General features: G+C 34.5%; 1 protein-coding gene across 3 annotated transcripts; it reads left to right on the forward strand.

Annotated features, from left to right (window-relative positions):
• Nucleotides 1-4194: 4194 nt before the first annotated feature.
• Nucleotides 4195-13834, forward strand: LOC130806333 (uncharacterized). Of its 3 annotated transcripts, none has more exons than XM_057671372.1 (4): nucleotides 4195-4515; nucleotides 8102-8512; nucleotides 10413-10475; nucleotides 13477-13834. In XM_057671372.1, exons 2-3 carry the CDS (start codon nucleotides 8156-8158, stop codon nucleotides 10440-10442), a joined length of 387 nt encoding a protein of 128 aa, XP_057527355.1. In that variant the 5' UTR covers nucleotides 4195-4515; nucleotides 8102-8155; the 3' UTR covers nucleotides 10443-10475; nucleotides 13477-13834. The 3 variants fall into 3 exon arrangements, with proteins under 3 accessions (XP_057527355.1, XP_057527362.1, XP_057527346.1); XM_057671379.1 differs by lacking the exon at nucleotides 4195-4515 and adding an exon at nucleotides 5071-5411 and having other exon boundaries at nucleotides 8214-8512; XM_057671363.1 differs by lacking the exon at nucleotides 4195-4515 and adding an exon at nucleotides 5074-5411.
• Nucleotides 13835-14140: the final 306 nt, after the last annotated feature.

Below are 14140 nucleotides of genomic sequence, written 5' to 3' on the forward strand. Positions count from 1 at the left end.
AAACTAAAAGCAAAATTTAATTTTGTGTTTTTCGCAAAAAAGCTGTTAACAAAAAATCATTACCAAACGGGGCATTAGAAAATGAAATTTCCTTATAAGTAAATAAATAAAATCTTTTAAAACCATTGAATAAATTAATACTAGATCTGTATCTATTTTTATAATTTAAAATTCATATTCAATAATTTTTAAAATTATTTTAAATACTAAACTAATAGGGTGTTATAGTTGCCTTAGACCAAAGCAAAGCTTATCAAACACAATCCATCCGAGGTCAATTAAAACATGACTCGAACTTTAACGGATACCAAACTAAGTAAATAATAAGATCATTTAAAAACTCATTTTAGATCGAACGAAGTAACCGATTCGATTAGAGCATTAATAATAAAAATCGTGTCGTGCTGAGCTCGAAAATGTTGGGAATGTCGGGCTTTATGACAAGTCACATCGTGCAAAGTCATATCGTGCAAAGTAAGCCATAAATAATATTATATCATAACATGCGCTGCTTGGCCACTGAAAATAAGGCTTATACATGCCTTAGGCCCACGTGACATCGTGTCGTACACGGGTCTTGCCACGTGCTAACCCATTAATTTAATTTCTATAACATGCTGAACACATGCGTATGAACCCCCTGGCACCCTCGGTCCGACCCATTGTTATTCTTTTATGAAAAAAAATTTAAAATTTTTTATAAATAATTTTTTGAAATTGTAATTTTAATTTTTAAAGCTAAGAACGAGCATTTTATACTACATCAGAATAGACATTGCAAGTATGAATTTGACAACTTAAATGTGACACGCAGGAGTCCCTCGTGTGCTAGTTAGACCCACTCCCATTTAACATATATAGGGATGGCTACGGAGCGGGTTACCTTGAACCGAACCGGTCCCGAACTGCTTGGAACCAGAACCGTTCGCGACAGGTTCCGAAGCGCGGAACCATGAAACCGCCGGAAAAAAAGTTGCCGGAACCGTGAAACCGCCGGAAAAAAACTGAATGAACCGGACCTAAGAATCGCGGTTACTAAAGTGGCAAAATCATTGGGAGGTTCTAGCTCTAAAAGGAAGGCCACTTCAACTCCGTCGGTATCAACAACACCCCGTCGGTATCAACAACACCTTCGATTAGTAATTATAATTATGAACCAAATTATCCAGAAGGGTACGACAAAGAATTACACAATTATGCAGAAGAAGTGAAAAGAGAAATACAAATTGATGAAGAAGAAGAACAAGAAGAGGAACCAATGACCCCTATTGGGATACATAATTCTCGACAGTCATCAACAAGATCACATGAAGAACAACTACAACAACAACAACAAAGATAAGCTCGTGGTAAACGAGTCAATTTCCAAACTATCGGTTAGTTTTATAATTTTATTCTTCAAATTGATTAAATTTTAAATTCTTATTTATTTATATATTGTGGTATTTGGGTATTTCTTTATATTTAAATTTAGATGAAGATGAACCAGTAAGACAACATTTTTCGGCAATGCCACCTCCTAGTGGTAGAGCTCTTTCACATGTGTGGTCGTATTTTACAAAAGAACCAACCGACAATCTAGATGTTTTCTTATGCACTTGTCAAATTTGTGAAAGCCAAGGAGTAAAGCCATTAGTTTCATACAATTTCGCCAGAGGTAAATACTTTTTCAGTTTTTTATACATACATTATATATTCATATTTTATAAAAATTTATTTATTGTGTTTTGTGAATACGTGTTAGGTGGTGGTACGGGATCTTTTAACAAACATTTGGCAAAGAAGTATGGAATTACAAAAGAAACTCATGCAGTAAACGGCAGCGGGACCACAAGTGGAAGCCGACAGTGGGACATTCTCAGCACAGGTATGCCTTTTAAATATAATCGTAATGATATGATTGATGAATTTTCTAAGTATGTAATTTGTGATGAATTGCCATTTAACCATGGTGAAAGTAGGGCATACGAGCGTTACACTAGAAAAACTTTGCAACCACAATATAGAGCAATCCGTAGGAACACTCTTAAACGACGCACAATTAAATTATATGAATCAATGCGCTATGAATTAGTAGAAATGTTTAAATCTTTTAATGGTAGGGTTAGCATAACAACTGATATTTGGTCTGCTCCCCCACATTTAGAATCTTATATGTGTGTAACAGCACATTGGATAGATCAAAATTGGATTATTCAAAAAAGAATAATTGCTTTTGAGGCAATGCTCAAAAGACATACGGGTGAAAACATAACAGATTAGTAGAGATATGTAGAGAATGGAACTTATTAGATAAGATATTTTGTTGTTCTACCGATAATGCAACCGCTAACATTAAATGTATGGAACTTTTGTATAACGAACCTGCATTTAGTTTTATCCTTGAGGGTAGATTACTACACATACGTTGTTGTGCTCATATAGTAAACTTATCTTGCCAAGTAGGTATAAAACAATTAAGTGATTTATTAGATCCAATTAGAGACATAGTGAAGTGGCTCAGAATTGGACATATAAAGAGACGATATAAGCAATTATGTGACCATTATCAACTAAAAAAAGTGTATTGGTCATTAGATACTCATACACGTTGGGGCTCAACCAACGATTTGTTAAGAAAAGCGATTGCTTATCATCCAGTTATAACACAACTTTATAGTGAATGTACAGATAGCTATATAACTGATGACACATGGGAACTAGCTATAGGTGTACATAAAATATTAGAAGCGTATGACCACGCAACTAAGATTTTTTCATATGTTTACAAACCAAACGTCCACTTAGTAATAAGTGAGTGTATTACTATTTTTTATCATCTTCTTAAACATACGCATGATGATACTAACCCATATTTAAAGCCGATTCTTGCAGATATGATGGATAAGTGGAAGACATATTTTACCGATTTTCCTTTTATTTATGGAATTGCAACCATTTTGAGACCCATGTTTTAAGACATAAGTCCTTACTAAAGTAATTGTATTTTACTACCAATCATTATATCGCCCGCCTAATGATGTACATAATTATGTTGGAACTTGTAAAAAACTTTTAGCAGAACTTTATGATTACTATGCTAGTGTATATAACCCAAAATGCGATACGTCTAGGCATGCTAGCGTCTCGGCACGTCCCTCTTATTATAATTCCGTAATAGCTAATATAATGAGCCAAAATAATAGTTTTGTAGGATCATCTTCTTCTAAACCCTCCACTGCATATTTAGAATTAGATAATTATCTTAAACATCACTTTGAAATTGACCAAGGTAGCTATAATATTTTAGAGTGGTGGAAAGAAAAATCTATAAAATTTCTCATATTATCGAGAATTGCAAAGGATATCCTTGCAATTCCTGCTTCTACAATTGCGTCGGAGTCTGCTTTTAGTGCAGGTAGAAGAGTTTTAGACGAAAAGAGATCTCGTCTTGCTCCACATAGTATTCAAATATGTGTTTGCAAGAAAGATTGGGATCAAGCGGAGATTCGAACACAAAGACTAAGGAATGATGATGATCAAGGCGATGATGATGATGGATACATCTGCATCATCGTCAGGAGGAGAGTCAGCGGAAGCATCTAACCAACCAGATGATGATGACGAAGACGAATAGGATCCATCGGACAACGATAAATCAACATTCAACAACTACAAATAAAAGGTATGACAAAGAACTACGTGGGCTTTGATTCCTTGGGGATACGTAAGCAGCTTAGTTTTCCTTTGGGTACTAGGTTCCAGTCCATTTTCTCCCTCTTTTTTTATTAATCATCTTTATCGACATTATCGTTGATTCGTTTCTTATTAATTTATTTTTTTCATTCTTTTTTGTAAATATTTTAATAACGATGACAACTTGACAATCAAAGGTACGTCCGCAATATTATAGTATTTTTATATTATATAAATATTTAAAGGAAAAATAAAAATGGAACCGATGGTCCGACCCGCCCGTCCCGCAAGTTGGAACCGCAGGAACCGCCTCATGAACCGCCAAGGAACCGTTTGGAACCGCCCGGAACCGGAACCGGAACCGTTCGCGACAGGTTCCAAATGGAACCGGAACGGAACCGGCCCAACCCGGACCGTGACCATGCCTAAACATATAATTAGTTAGGACCCTTGGACCCTTGGACCCTTTTCAAATTCCCAAATACACATACTTTGAGGGGTGGATTTAGTGCAGAATTAACAATGTTAACTGATATCATTCAACACTTTGAAAAAAAATAATATAAATTTTATGGGCTAAGTTGATTAAAAAATGGAGTTGACTCAAAGGTCATAAATTCAAACCTTCAAATTCATTTTTTTGCTTCTTCAGATTTAATCGCTATACCCATCCGGCCCTAATTTTATTTTCCTAATTTGCCGATAATCCCAGCAAGCACTGCAGCAGTACTCTCCTTATCAACAGTCCACAGCTCGCTAGCAGTACTCCACTCCCCGCCCGTCGTCCATTGTCCGGCAACCTGAAGCCGCTTGCCAGCAGTCTTCTCTTTCTCTTCTTAGGTGAATAAATAGATTATTTATTTTAATTTGTTTATCTTTATATTTATCATTTTATCTAATTGTTTTAAAAAATAGGACTTTCATTTGTTTATATGTTTAGATAAATTAGGGCTTATAGTTTTCTTATTAATTCTTGGGTAAATTAGGGCTTTACAAAAAAGTAGGGTTTTTTCTATGTTTACTTTATTACTTATGTAACACCCCGTCATTTTAATGACGTTATTAATTATTATTATTATTATTATCACTTTTAGATATTTTATAAACATATTATATTATTTTGAGTTAGTCTTAATAAATTTCATTCACATATGAATTTAAACATTAACATATTTATATTAAAAATAAATTTGTGATTACTAAAATAAAGAAGTTCGAATCGAAATTATTCTATTAATTAGTACTTGTGAGAAGACATAAATCAGCCTTTTTAGTTGGGCATTTCAAAAGAGTAAATTTAGAAAATAAATAAATAAATAAATAAAAGGAATAATGATAATAATAATAATAATAATAATAATTAATAATAATAATAATAAAAGTGATAAAAGGGAATGAAACCCTTGTTGCTCTACTAGCCGTCATCCCTAATCTCCCCACCCTTCTTCTCTCCTTCTCCCTCACTCCTCACGGTAGCAGCAGCCCATCCACACCACAGGCTACGTGAGCCTCGCCACCAACACCACCATCAGCCGGAAGCCAGCCACGTAGCAGCAGCCCAGCGTCCTCTCTCCTAGCAGCAGCCACGGCTGCGTTTTGCCCCCAACAGCAGCAGGCTGCTGTGACGCCAAGTTTAGCACCACCACGCAACTTTCCCTCCACCATCACGCACGGTGGGTCTCATCACCACCACAAAAACCACCAACCTCTTGACCCATTTTCTAGTTCCACCCATTGTAAGCTATCTCTCACTTTCCTAATTGATTAATTTATTGTTTCTAATTAGAATCTACCATGTTTATGAGTTGTGTGTTAATTGTGTATTAGTTTTATTGATTTTTGCTATGGATAATAGTTAAAAGTGTCATCTTTGAACATGAAATGACTAGGGTTTGGATTTAGAGATGAAATTACTAATGATATGTGTTTTATGCTATGTTTTGGTGGTGTGATGATTGATTAAATGACCTTAAAAGTTGTTTTAAGACTTAGTCGATGGGTATTGTGATAATTAGTAAGGGTGATGATTTTAGTTCACTATAGAAGTGATTTTGGTTGTCAAAATTGGGAATAATAGTTTCTAGTTGTTGTGGTTTGATTGTTGCGAATTACAAGTACTCTTATTAGGTTGTTATTGAAGTCATAATGCAGTAAGCCAAGAGCATAATGTCAATTTATCGTTGGTGGTTGCTAAAGTTACTTTTCGTGTTGCTTTAATTATAGTTCTTTTTAGCTTTAGAGAATGTAACAAATGACATCGCGATTCGATATTTCTAAGATTTTCCTTATCGTTGTATAAGTGTTATATTAAAATTGTAAGGCTTAGTTGTGCTTAGTTATTTTTGAGTAACGCAAACCGATATACTCAAAATTTGTTGATGAAAAGGAACGATTCACATATGCTTTTACTTTTAAATTGGTGAAGACTTATATTGTGTTGAGTTAATGGTTTTGATTTGTATTGAATGAGTTGTGTGTGTGCTAGAGTAATCGAAAACTCATGTTGAATGGGTGATAATGGTTACTTGGACATTAAGTTGGTATGACAAAGTAGTTTAGGGATCTTATTAGTTCTATTCCTAACTTATATAGGTTCCCAATTTATAAGAGGAAAGTAAGACCTTAGTTGGGTGATTTTTATAACTTTTGCTCGTGCAGTGACGCTTGCAAGTACGTACACGCAGCAATTAATTATCATATTCATAGTTTCAAGATATTATCAATATTTCATGATTATATGCTTCGTATTAGAATTATAGAGCGCCAAAAAGTAGACTATGCTATCGAATAGTCATAATATTGGTATAGGCAAGTAGAATGAAAGCATTAGGAGATTATGAGAACAAATTTTTAAATAGTTAGAACGCACTATGATTGTGTGTGGTATCAAAGTGATTCCCTAGTTATTGAGCCTTGAATTTGATTAGTTGGCGTGACTCAACTGGATTACGTCCGGTTGATTTAGTAGTCCCCTAGGTGAGATCCGTCGGGATCACTGTAAGGGGAGTATGAACATACTTTTGTCATTGGGCCGATACCGCCTCTTGATCGAGGTGTTACTATGTGGGCCTTGCAAACCCCAATATGGTGGCCTCTTCATTGGATTGGTACCCCAGTGTGTTAGTTTTCCCAAAGGTAGGACCTGAGAGGGTCAACTGGAGGGGGTATGAGCTCATACTTTGCCATGGGCGCCGGGTGTCCGATAACGCCCTTGGCCATTTCACTATGCCATGAATAGTGAAAAGATCCACTACCTTTGAATATATTTCGAGGAATTGTTAGTTTGAAAGAGAAATCATGAGTACATAGAGGTGTTTAGATGGATGAGTAGATTCGTTATTGCTGTGCTATATCGTTGTCTATCCTTTTGTTCTATGATTCTAATTGTTATAAGTTCATTAATTACTGACGTGTATGTGTTTGTTGTTGTTCATGACTTCCTATGATGTTCCTGCTATGACACATTTGACTATGGTCATTATGTCGAGTAACAGAAGGATCATAGCTTGGAATAATAGGTATAGGAGCTTCTTTTGCTTGGCATTGGAAAAGAGTGGAGTGCGATGATAACAACTACTATACGATTAGCCTGACGTTGTAGCTCTTATATTATTTGTTAAGTTTTGGGTTGTATAATCACTTTTTTAGAGCCATATGATTCCTTGTAAAGTTATAGTCCGTTGCGTAGTTTCTGGATGTATGATCGTAAGAATAGTTCTTTTGTATCTGTTAAACCGATGCGTCAACACTGGAACCACGATCCGTCTTGACGATGATTCATCCCGTCGTGACATCTCTTGGAGGGCTTTGATACCTTCAATTAGTTTAGTTGAATCACTCTATTTATCGATCTACATTATATTCTCAATTTCAGTAGAGATGTTGCCGAAATTTTCACTCACTCACCCACCTCTTTAAAATTAATGTTTAACGTTTATTTAAATTCTTTTTCTTTTCTTTTTATGTAACACCAAAATTTCCTCCCGTCCTTCACGATTTTGGTTTCGTTTATGGGGTTGGAAATTTAGGGGTGTTACAGGTGGTTACCATAGCTAGTGGTTCCTACTTTGATGCTTGTATTCTGAAGTCTTTAAGGAATTGTTTAAAGTTAACGTTACGCGTGAGAACTAGGGTAGATTTGGGATGGGTATACGACTTATGTTTTGCGTTGTGATTATCATTGCATGTGCATAAGTAGACTAAGTTTAGTAACTTGATGTCTTTTTTTAAATTAACATCTGGATGTCTTTTTTTAGCGCAATGTAGTGATTGTATTTTCAATTATCAGTCGTTGTTCAATGTAATTTTTTTAGCACAATTGATTGTGTATATTTTTTTAAAATTATCGTCATCCCTTATAATTTTTTTGGTTCCGCCCTTGCATACTTCCCAAGTTCCTAACTTTATTCCATGGGGATTATCACAGGCACAACTACGAGAAAGAAATAGAGGATAGTGTATTCCCAAAAATCAATCAAAGATGTTAAAGTTCTTATCAAAAGTAAAATTAGAATTCAACGCACTGGACTCCCGTGCAGGTGCGTGTATGGAATTCTTAGCTCAATGCAGTGCCGGCACAGCCAGGGATTCCAATCCATCTTGCCAAGTTGAAGTCAAAAGGCGAACCGATGATCACCCACCTCAAATCAAGGTCACTTTCGTCAATGGTGTCGAAGAAGTTTTTGATGCTTCCATAACTTCTGCTCAATCAATTCGTTCTCTCATCCTTGATAAAGGTCGGTATCTTGAAATTGAGCAGATGTTTCGTGATGGTGGTCATGGTTGGCCTATCATTATTCCTGAACAAGAGCTTCATGAACCTGTTCCTAGTATCAAGGTATCAACTCGTTTTTCTAATTTGTCTTTCGGGCATTTCGTTGAACACTTAATGGGTGTTGATTTTTTTGTCTTGAGTTATTTTCTTGCTGGAAGTGGAAATTTAATAAATAAGTTTGAATGAGCATTTGGGTGATGAAAGTTAGGGTTGATTGACCTTTATAGGATTTCCAATGGTTTGATATATAATATGCTATTGGTTTGCAAAATTTTGGTTCTTAGTAAGCGCCTTGGATGGATTGAACAAATTTTCATGCAAAATAGTGGAAGAGCATCAAAATTTAGCTATGAGTACCCACTACCATTTTCATTCGTGTGAACTGCTTGTAGTGATTGCATATCGAGCTGATTGTGCTCTCGATCTTTAAGTGTGAATGTGGCTTAGTAAGGCGTGTTTGTTTGAGGATATTAGACTTGAGACTTTCATGTCCAATTCTCACCTTTCACGTGTCTAGCTTCCCCAACATATGTGACTTTCCCTCACAATTTTCCCGGTTGCACCTTCTACATCCTCGTAACAAACAAGAGATTTGAGACTGAACAAGTCTCAATATTAAGTCTCACATTATATGTTCCTCCCCTAAGTATTTAGATTTTAGTCATTGTTTGATTGCCCTTGAGGTTATGTTTTCTCCAAATTTATTATTTTTGTTTTCCTAGACTTTTAACTATTTTTGCTGAACTTAGCTTATTAATGCTCAACTTCACATCTTACTACTAACTTATTTTTATTAAGCAGATAAGCTCAACTTATTTTTACCAAAATTGTTAAGTGGAGGAGAATGAACTCATAGTAACAAGCTTGTACATTAATGATGTACTGAATTGCAGTGCTCCATATAATTAGGGGGCAAGGCAAAATTTTTATTTTATAACTTTGTAGGCAATGAAAATCAAACTTAGTTTTGAATTTGAATATTTTCAATGAAGATTTCATGTTGAAACAGATACTTTGCTAAAGATCAGAAACTCTTGGATTGGAAATGGATTCGAGATATATGCCCTGATAGTTATAGTCACCACAGTCTGTGACTTGTGAAATGTGTTAATTTGTTGGATGTTTGTTGGTGGAAATGGAAATTGTGTTTACTGTACCTCATTTTTTCTTAGGCCTGGATCTTTGTCAAGTTTTAATGTGGTTTTGTTTATACTTAAATAGCACTATGATGGTTACTGTATTCCTTAATTTCATTGGTGGTGAGTGGTGGTGATCTATATTTTTTTTTATAATTTTTTTTATGTATGTCTGTATAGGTCTTCGTTGCACTTCTTATAGTCTGTCTTGATCATAATCGCATTCTAGATTTTTCATTTTTTATTTCTTTTGACTAGGGCACTGAATCGAAAATGCCTTTTCATGTATAGTTAGGTGATCATGTTTGTATGAAAAATACAAAAGAGTGTAGAAAGCATCAAAATAGGGTTGTGTGGGCTAGATTTCAGCTGTCTGCTTTGCTACTTGCATAAACCTCTAGGAACCAGGATAATAAGTAACAGGGTCATAGAACGTTGAAAATGCTGAAATGTTGCATGCAACGGTTTCCTTTTTGTCATTATAGTCTTACTCTTACTTGATTGGGCTGGTGGTCTTCTTGTTTTTAACACTCAGCATTATCTGCACGTGCTACACTTCTGTAAGTCCAACTTGAATTGTATTACCAATCCATTCTGCATCATGTATTATATATGCTTGAAATACTGATACTTTTGAACATTACTGAAGGATAAATAAAGATGTCAGGTTAAAGTATTGTGTCTGTATAGGTTAGTTTTTGGAAAATGTAGTCAGTGAACTATGATTATCCAGTTAAAAAGTAGTCAATTTATTAACTTTTTTTTGTTATATTCGTTACAATCATCTAGGGTATAAATATGCTTGGCTTCTTTTTTTGTTCTTGCAGCCTAGAAAAGCAGAGGACAAAAAGCAATAATTGCCCTTTGCCAAAAAAAGGCGATTTGAAGCTGTAAGTCTATTTGTCTTAAATACTAGATTTTTAATTCTATGTAAATATTCTCTTCAAATCTTACTTGTAGCTGTATGTTTTCATTGAAAAGCTCTGTTAATGTTCTTCCCCCTTCTATTCCTTTCTTTTGAACAAATGGTTTTCGGGAGATTCATGATGAGTTAGCAAGAAGGGATTCTTTGACGAAGGAGGGGGTTTCCTATAATTGAGTTGAGAGTGAGTTCATGAGTAGCTATTTACCAAATTGATTATCAAATGGTAGTGTTCAGAGGTCTTGAGCTTCCTCACTTGCAGTAACCTTAAGACCCCAATTTACTTTTGGCTGGCTTCTTAGGATCTTGCGGACTTTCTCTTGATTACTCATTGTCTTGTCGAGGGAATTCAGATTCTTTACGATAATTGTAATCCTTTTTATCATGTCTTTCACAGTTCCATTTGCTTGCATTGCAAACAGTTCATATTACCATGGATAGATGTTGATCTTGGTCTTCTTGACTTGAGATGTCCCCTTATAGGTGACTGCCAGTTTGTCCCATATCTCCTTAGCACTCGTACATGAGGAGATAGGGATGCAGACCACAATACAATGGGTTTATGGCTTTATAGTTTTTTGTGACTTTGTCCAGGTCCTCTTGATTAAATTCATTTTCAGCCTTTGAAACATCCTCATTAGAAATTTTCTTTATAGGAACATGTGGACCGTTTTGAATAGTATGTCATAGCTCAAGATCTTGATCTATGATGAACATTTCATCAAGCAACGCCAATGGACAAAATTATCTCCACTGAACATGGTGGACGTTTGGTTTGAGCAAGTCCTCCATCAATATCATTCATTCTCACAAATTTTTAGATCAAAACTGAGATCTAGCTCTAATACCAATTGAAAGATCGACTTGAATGCTTTGAAATACTCTAGAGGGTTGAATACAATTATGTTTTCAATAATTTTTTGTTAGATCTCTTAAAGCCATTTTTATCTGGAGTTTTGGTTGTCTTTGATTGAATGAATATTACTTGAAATAAAATAAACATAAGTTACTATGGAGTTCAGTCTTCAAGGTTCTATGTCTCCACCTTTGGTTTCTCTCTAACCTTTAAAATTTTAATGTCTTTTAACTTTATTAATCACTTTCTTAGAGAGCTTACAATGAAGAAAGTACACTTATTCTCACTATCGTCGTGCTACCGATTTAGCAACTCTATCCTTGTGACCTTACTAAATATAAACAACTCCCTCTTGTTTTTCTTCTCACTTGATTTTGAATACTTAATAAATTAATTGAAATCTTACAAAAAATTCATTTTATAATTTGTGATTTGCCTTTACAATGCTAAAATAAAATTATACTCGACAATATTTTTCAAAATATAAACTCTGACTATAATCAACAGCTTGAATATGAGAGTTTGTCAGTATTGGTTGTGTTTTCAACTCTTGAAATCTTCTCATATATACATAGCATTCTGCAACAAGTTAACCGTGAAAAATATCAAGTCTTCATGCCATTTGAATTTCAAACTAGCAATAACATCCTTAATATCTCCTGCGGTTTTAAAATTTGAAGTGAAACTACTTCCTGAATAATCTCTTGATTATTCGATATTCAACTTAAGCTTGATTTATTCTTCTCGAATAAATGCAAATGCTAGTATAACTTTGATCAAACACATATATGCAGCAAATAATCAACTATTTAACATGAATAGATTATATATTACTCAATTGTATAATCTTGGATTAAACTTAACTAACTAAACTCGATTGTATAATTTAGACTTTCATCGCATATAATAAATTTAACCAACACGTAGAAATTTACAAGAGGGCCAATCTGCACAACAGAAACTTTAATATTTCATTTTAGAATTTTGCAAGAACCAAACAAGCCTTTGTAGCAAGTTAGGAACTTTTCATCACCAGCGGGTTTATTCTCTACAATCCCATAAGCTTTAGCAATTGTATAAGCAAACTCCAATTTCTCGTATAAAATCTATCTTTTATCTTGAGAACTACAAACAAAACTGGTGGATATTCTAAACGGCAGCATCTTTCGTTTCCGAAAAAACATTTTCAAGATTCAAAGCATCAATGTATCCCTTTGTTTGGCTTCCTTTGAAGACAATTTATTGGGTTTTCTCAAAATGGTGATAGTATATTGCATAGAATATATGATTCCTCCTAGGTTCCAAGTTCTTATTGTACTAATGTGGGTTCCAATATCAATGCGCATCTTTTATGATATACCTTTAGAAGATTCTACTAAGCGAACAATACCATCTTCTTATCAGGTTTTGTCTTAATCAAGAGTCATTGACCTAGTGTTGCCTCCAAAGACTCCGGTGAAGTAGTGAACCTTGTAAAGAAGTCCTTTTAAGTTATTTTGGTAGATTAGAAATAATAAATAGCTGATATAAGTAAAATCCTTTGTACTGTTGGCAAATCGTGGATTGATGCTATTGCCAAAAAGAAGACTATGAAGGTTGGTCATGTTGTGGGAAATCTTTTATGTGTGTGTGTTTCCTCTTTAGCCTTATTGGAGGAAAATAAGGTTGAAAATTTTGTTATGTTTTGAGAGAGTACTAACTATTGAAAAGGTCCACGAATCTTGGGCATCATTGGATTCATTGCCTTTCTCTTGTGCTCTTTGGTTCAATGATCTATAAATTTATAAAGATGTGTTAGGATTATCTCTTCCTCTGAGGAACCTACCTAAACACGTATACTTCTATGGTGCCGGAAACTTCACTATTTTTCTGTTGTGATAATACCCAATTATTATTACTTAATTCCCATATATCAATTGCAATTTGTGAAGTAAAATACGAAGGTCGTGGAGATTCTTTAATTTTTTGTTTGGAGGAGAAAAGAGGGGTGGGGGTTTTACATTTGCAAAGGACATCACAAGAATGTTTAGTTCCTTTTTTTTCATAGTTCTTGACTTCCTTTCTATTTGTGTATCCAGCTGCTTCTTAATTTCAATGTGTTTTCTTTTTGCAGTTTTAGCCAAGATTGTTCATACAGGAGAAGCTTCTCAAAGTGTTTAGTGTTTCCAAGAGATTTATTTCATTCGGACTTGGGACTTGTGCTGCGGTCTGTCTGATACTCGTTTTGACTCAATGTCGATCACTTTAGTCGTGTTCTTTTGATATGGATGGATATATTAATCTTTCCTTTGCATTTTGGTCTTTGTTTGGTGTAGAGGAAAATGTGATTTTGGTGAGTTTTGACAAGTAATAATACCCTTGATGGGTTTTAATTTCTATTAGTTTTTTGTAACCTTTGAATGATAAAAACTCCACACAGGAGTTTATCCTTGACCAACAATAGTACTTTGAATTGAAGACTGGTTGGAGTATAGAAGTGTTAAAAAGGGGATATTTAATAGGACAGTGGAGAAATATATGTATGCGACGAAAATGTTACTTAAATATATATAGATTGAAATTTAAAAAAATAAAAAAGAAAAGAAAAGAAAAACAACAGGTTTTGATCCTGAATAGAATTGGGTCAAACTTTATGGAATTGAATAAAAGCAAAATAGGGTTGATTCCAATAGGACAGAGCGGTATCAAACACTAAATGCTAGATTATTTCATTTTAACCATTTTCTTGTTCACGCACAAATTCTTGTGAGAAATGATCTTTTTTAGAGATTAATTCT

Source organism: Amaranthus tricolor, chromosome 1 (genome assembly GCF_026212465.1).
Source record: "Amaranthus tricolor cultivar Red isolate AtriRed21 chromosome 1, ASM2621246v1, whole genome shotgun sequence".
Classification (NCBI taxonomy): domain Eukaryota; kingdom Viridiplantae; phylum Streptophyta; class Magnoliopsida; order Caryophyllales; family Amaranthaceae; genus Amaranthus; species Amaranthus tricolor.

Bases quoted from the DNA above. Each gene is read 5' to 3' on its own strand.
- LOC130806333 (XM_057671372.1), top strand. From the start codon at position 8,156: ATGTTAAAGTTCTTATCAAAAGTAAAATTAGAATTCAACGCACTGGAC. The intron at 8,513-10,412 runs GTATCAACTCGT...TTGTTCTTGCAG, and splicing joins AACCTGTTCCTAGTATCAAG to CCTAGAAAAGCAGAGGACAA.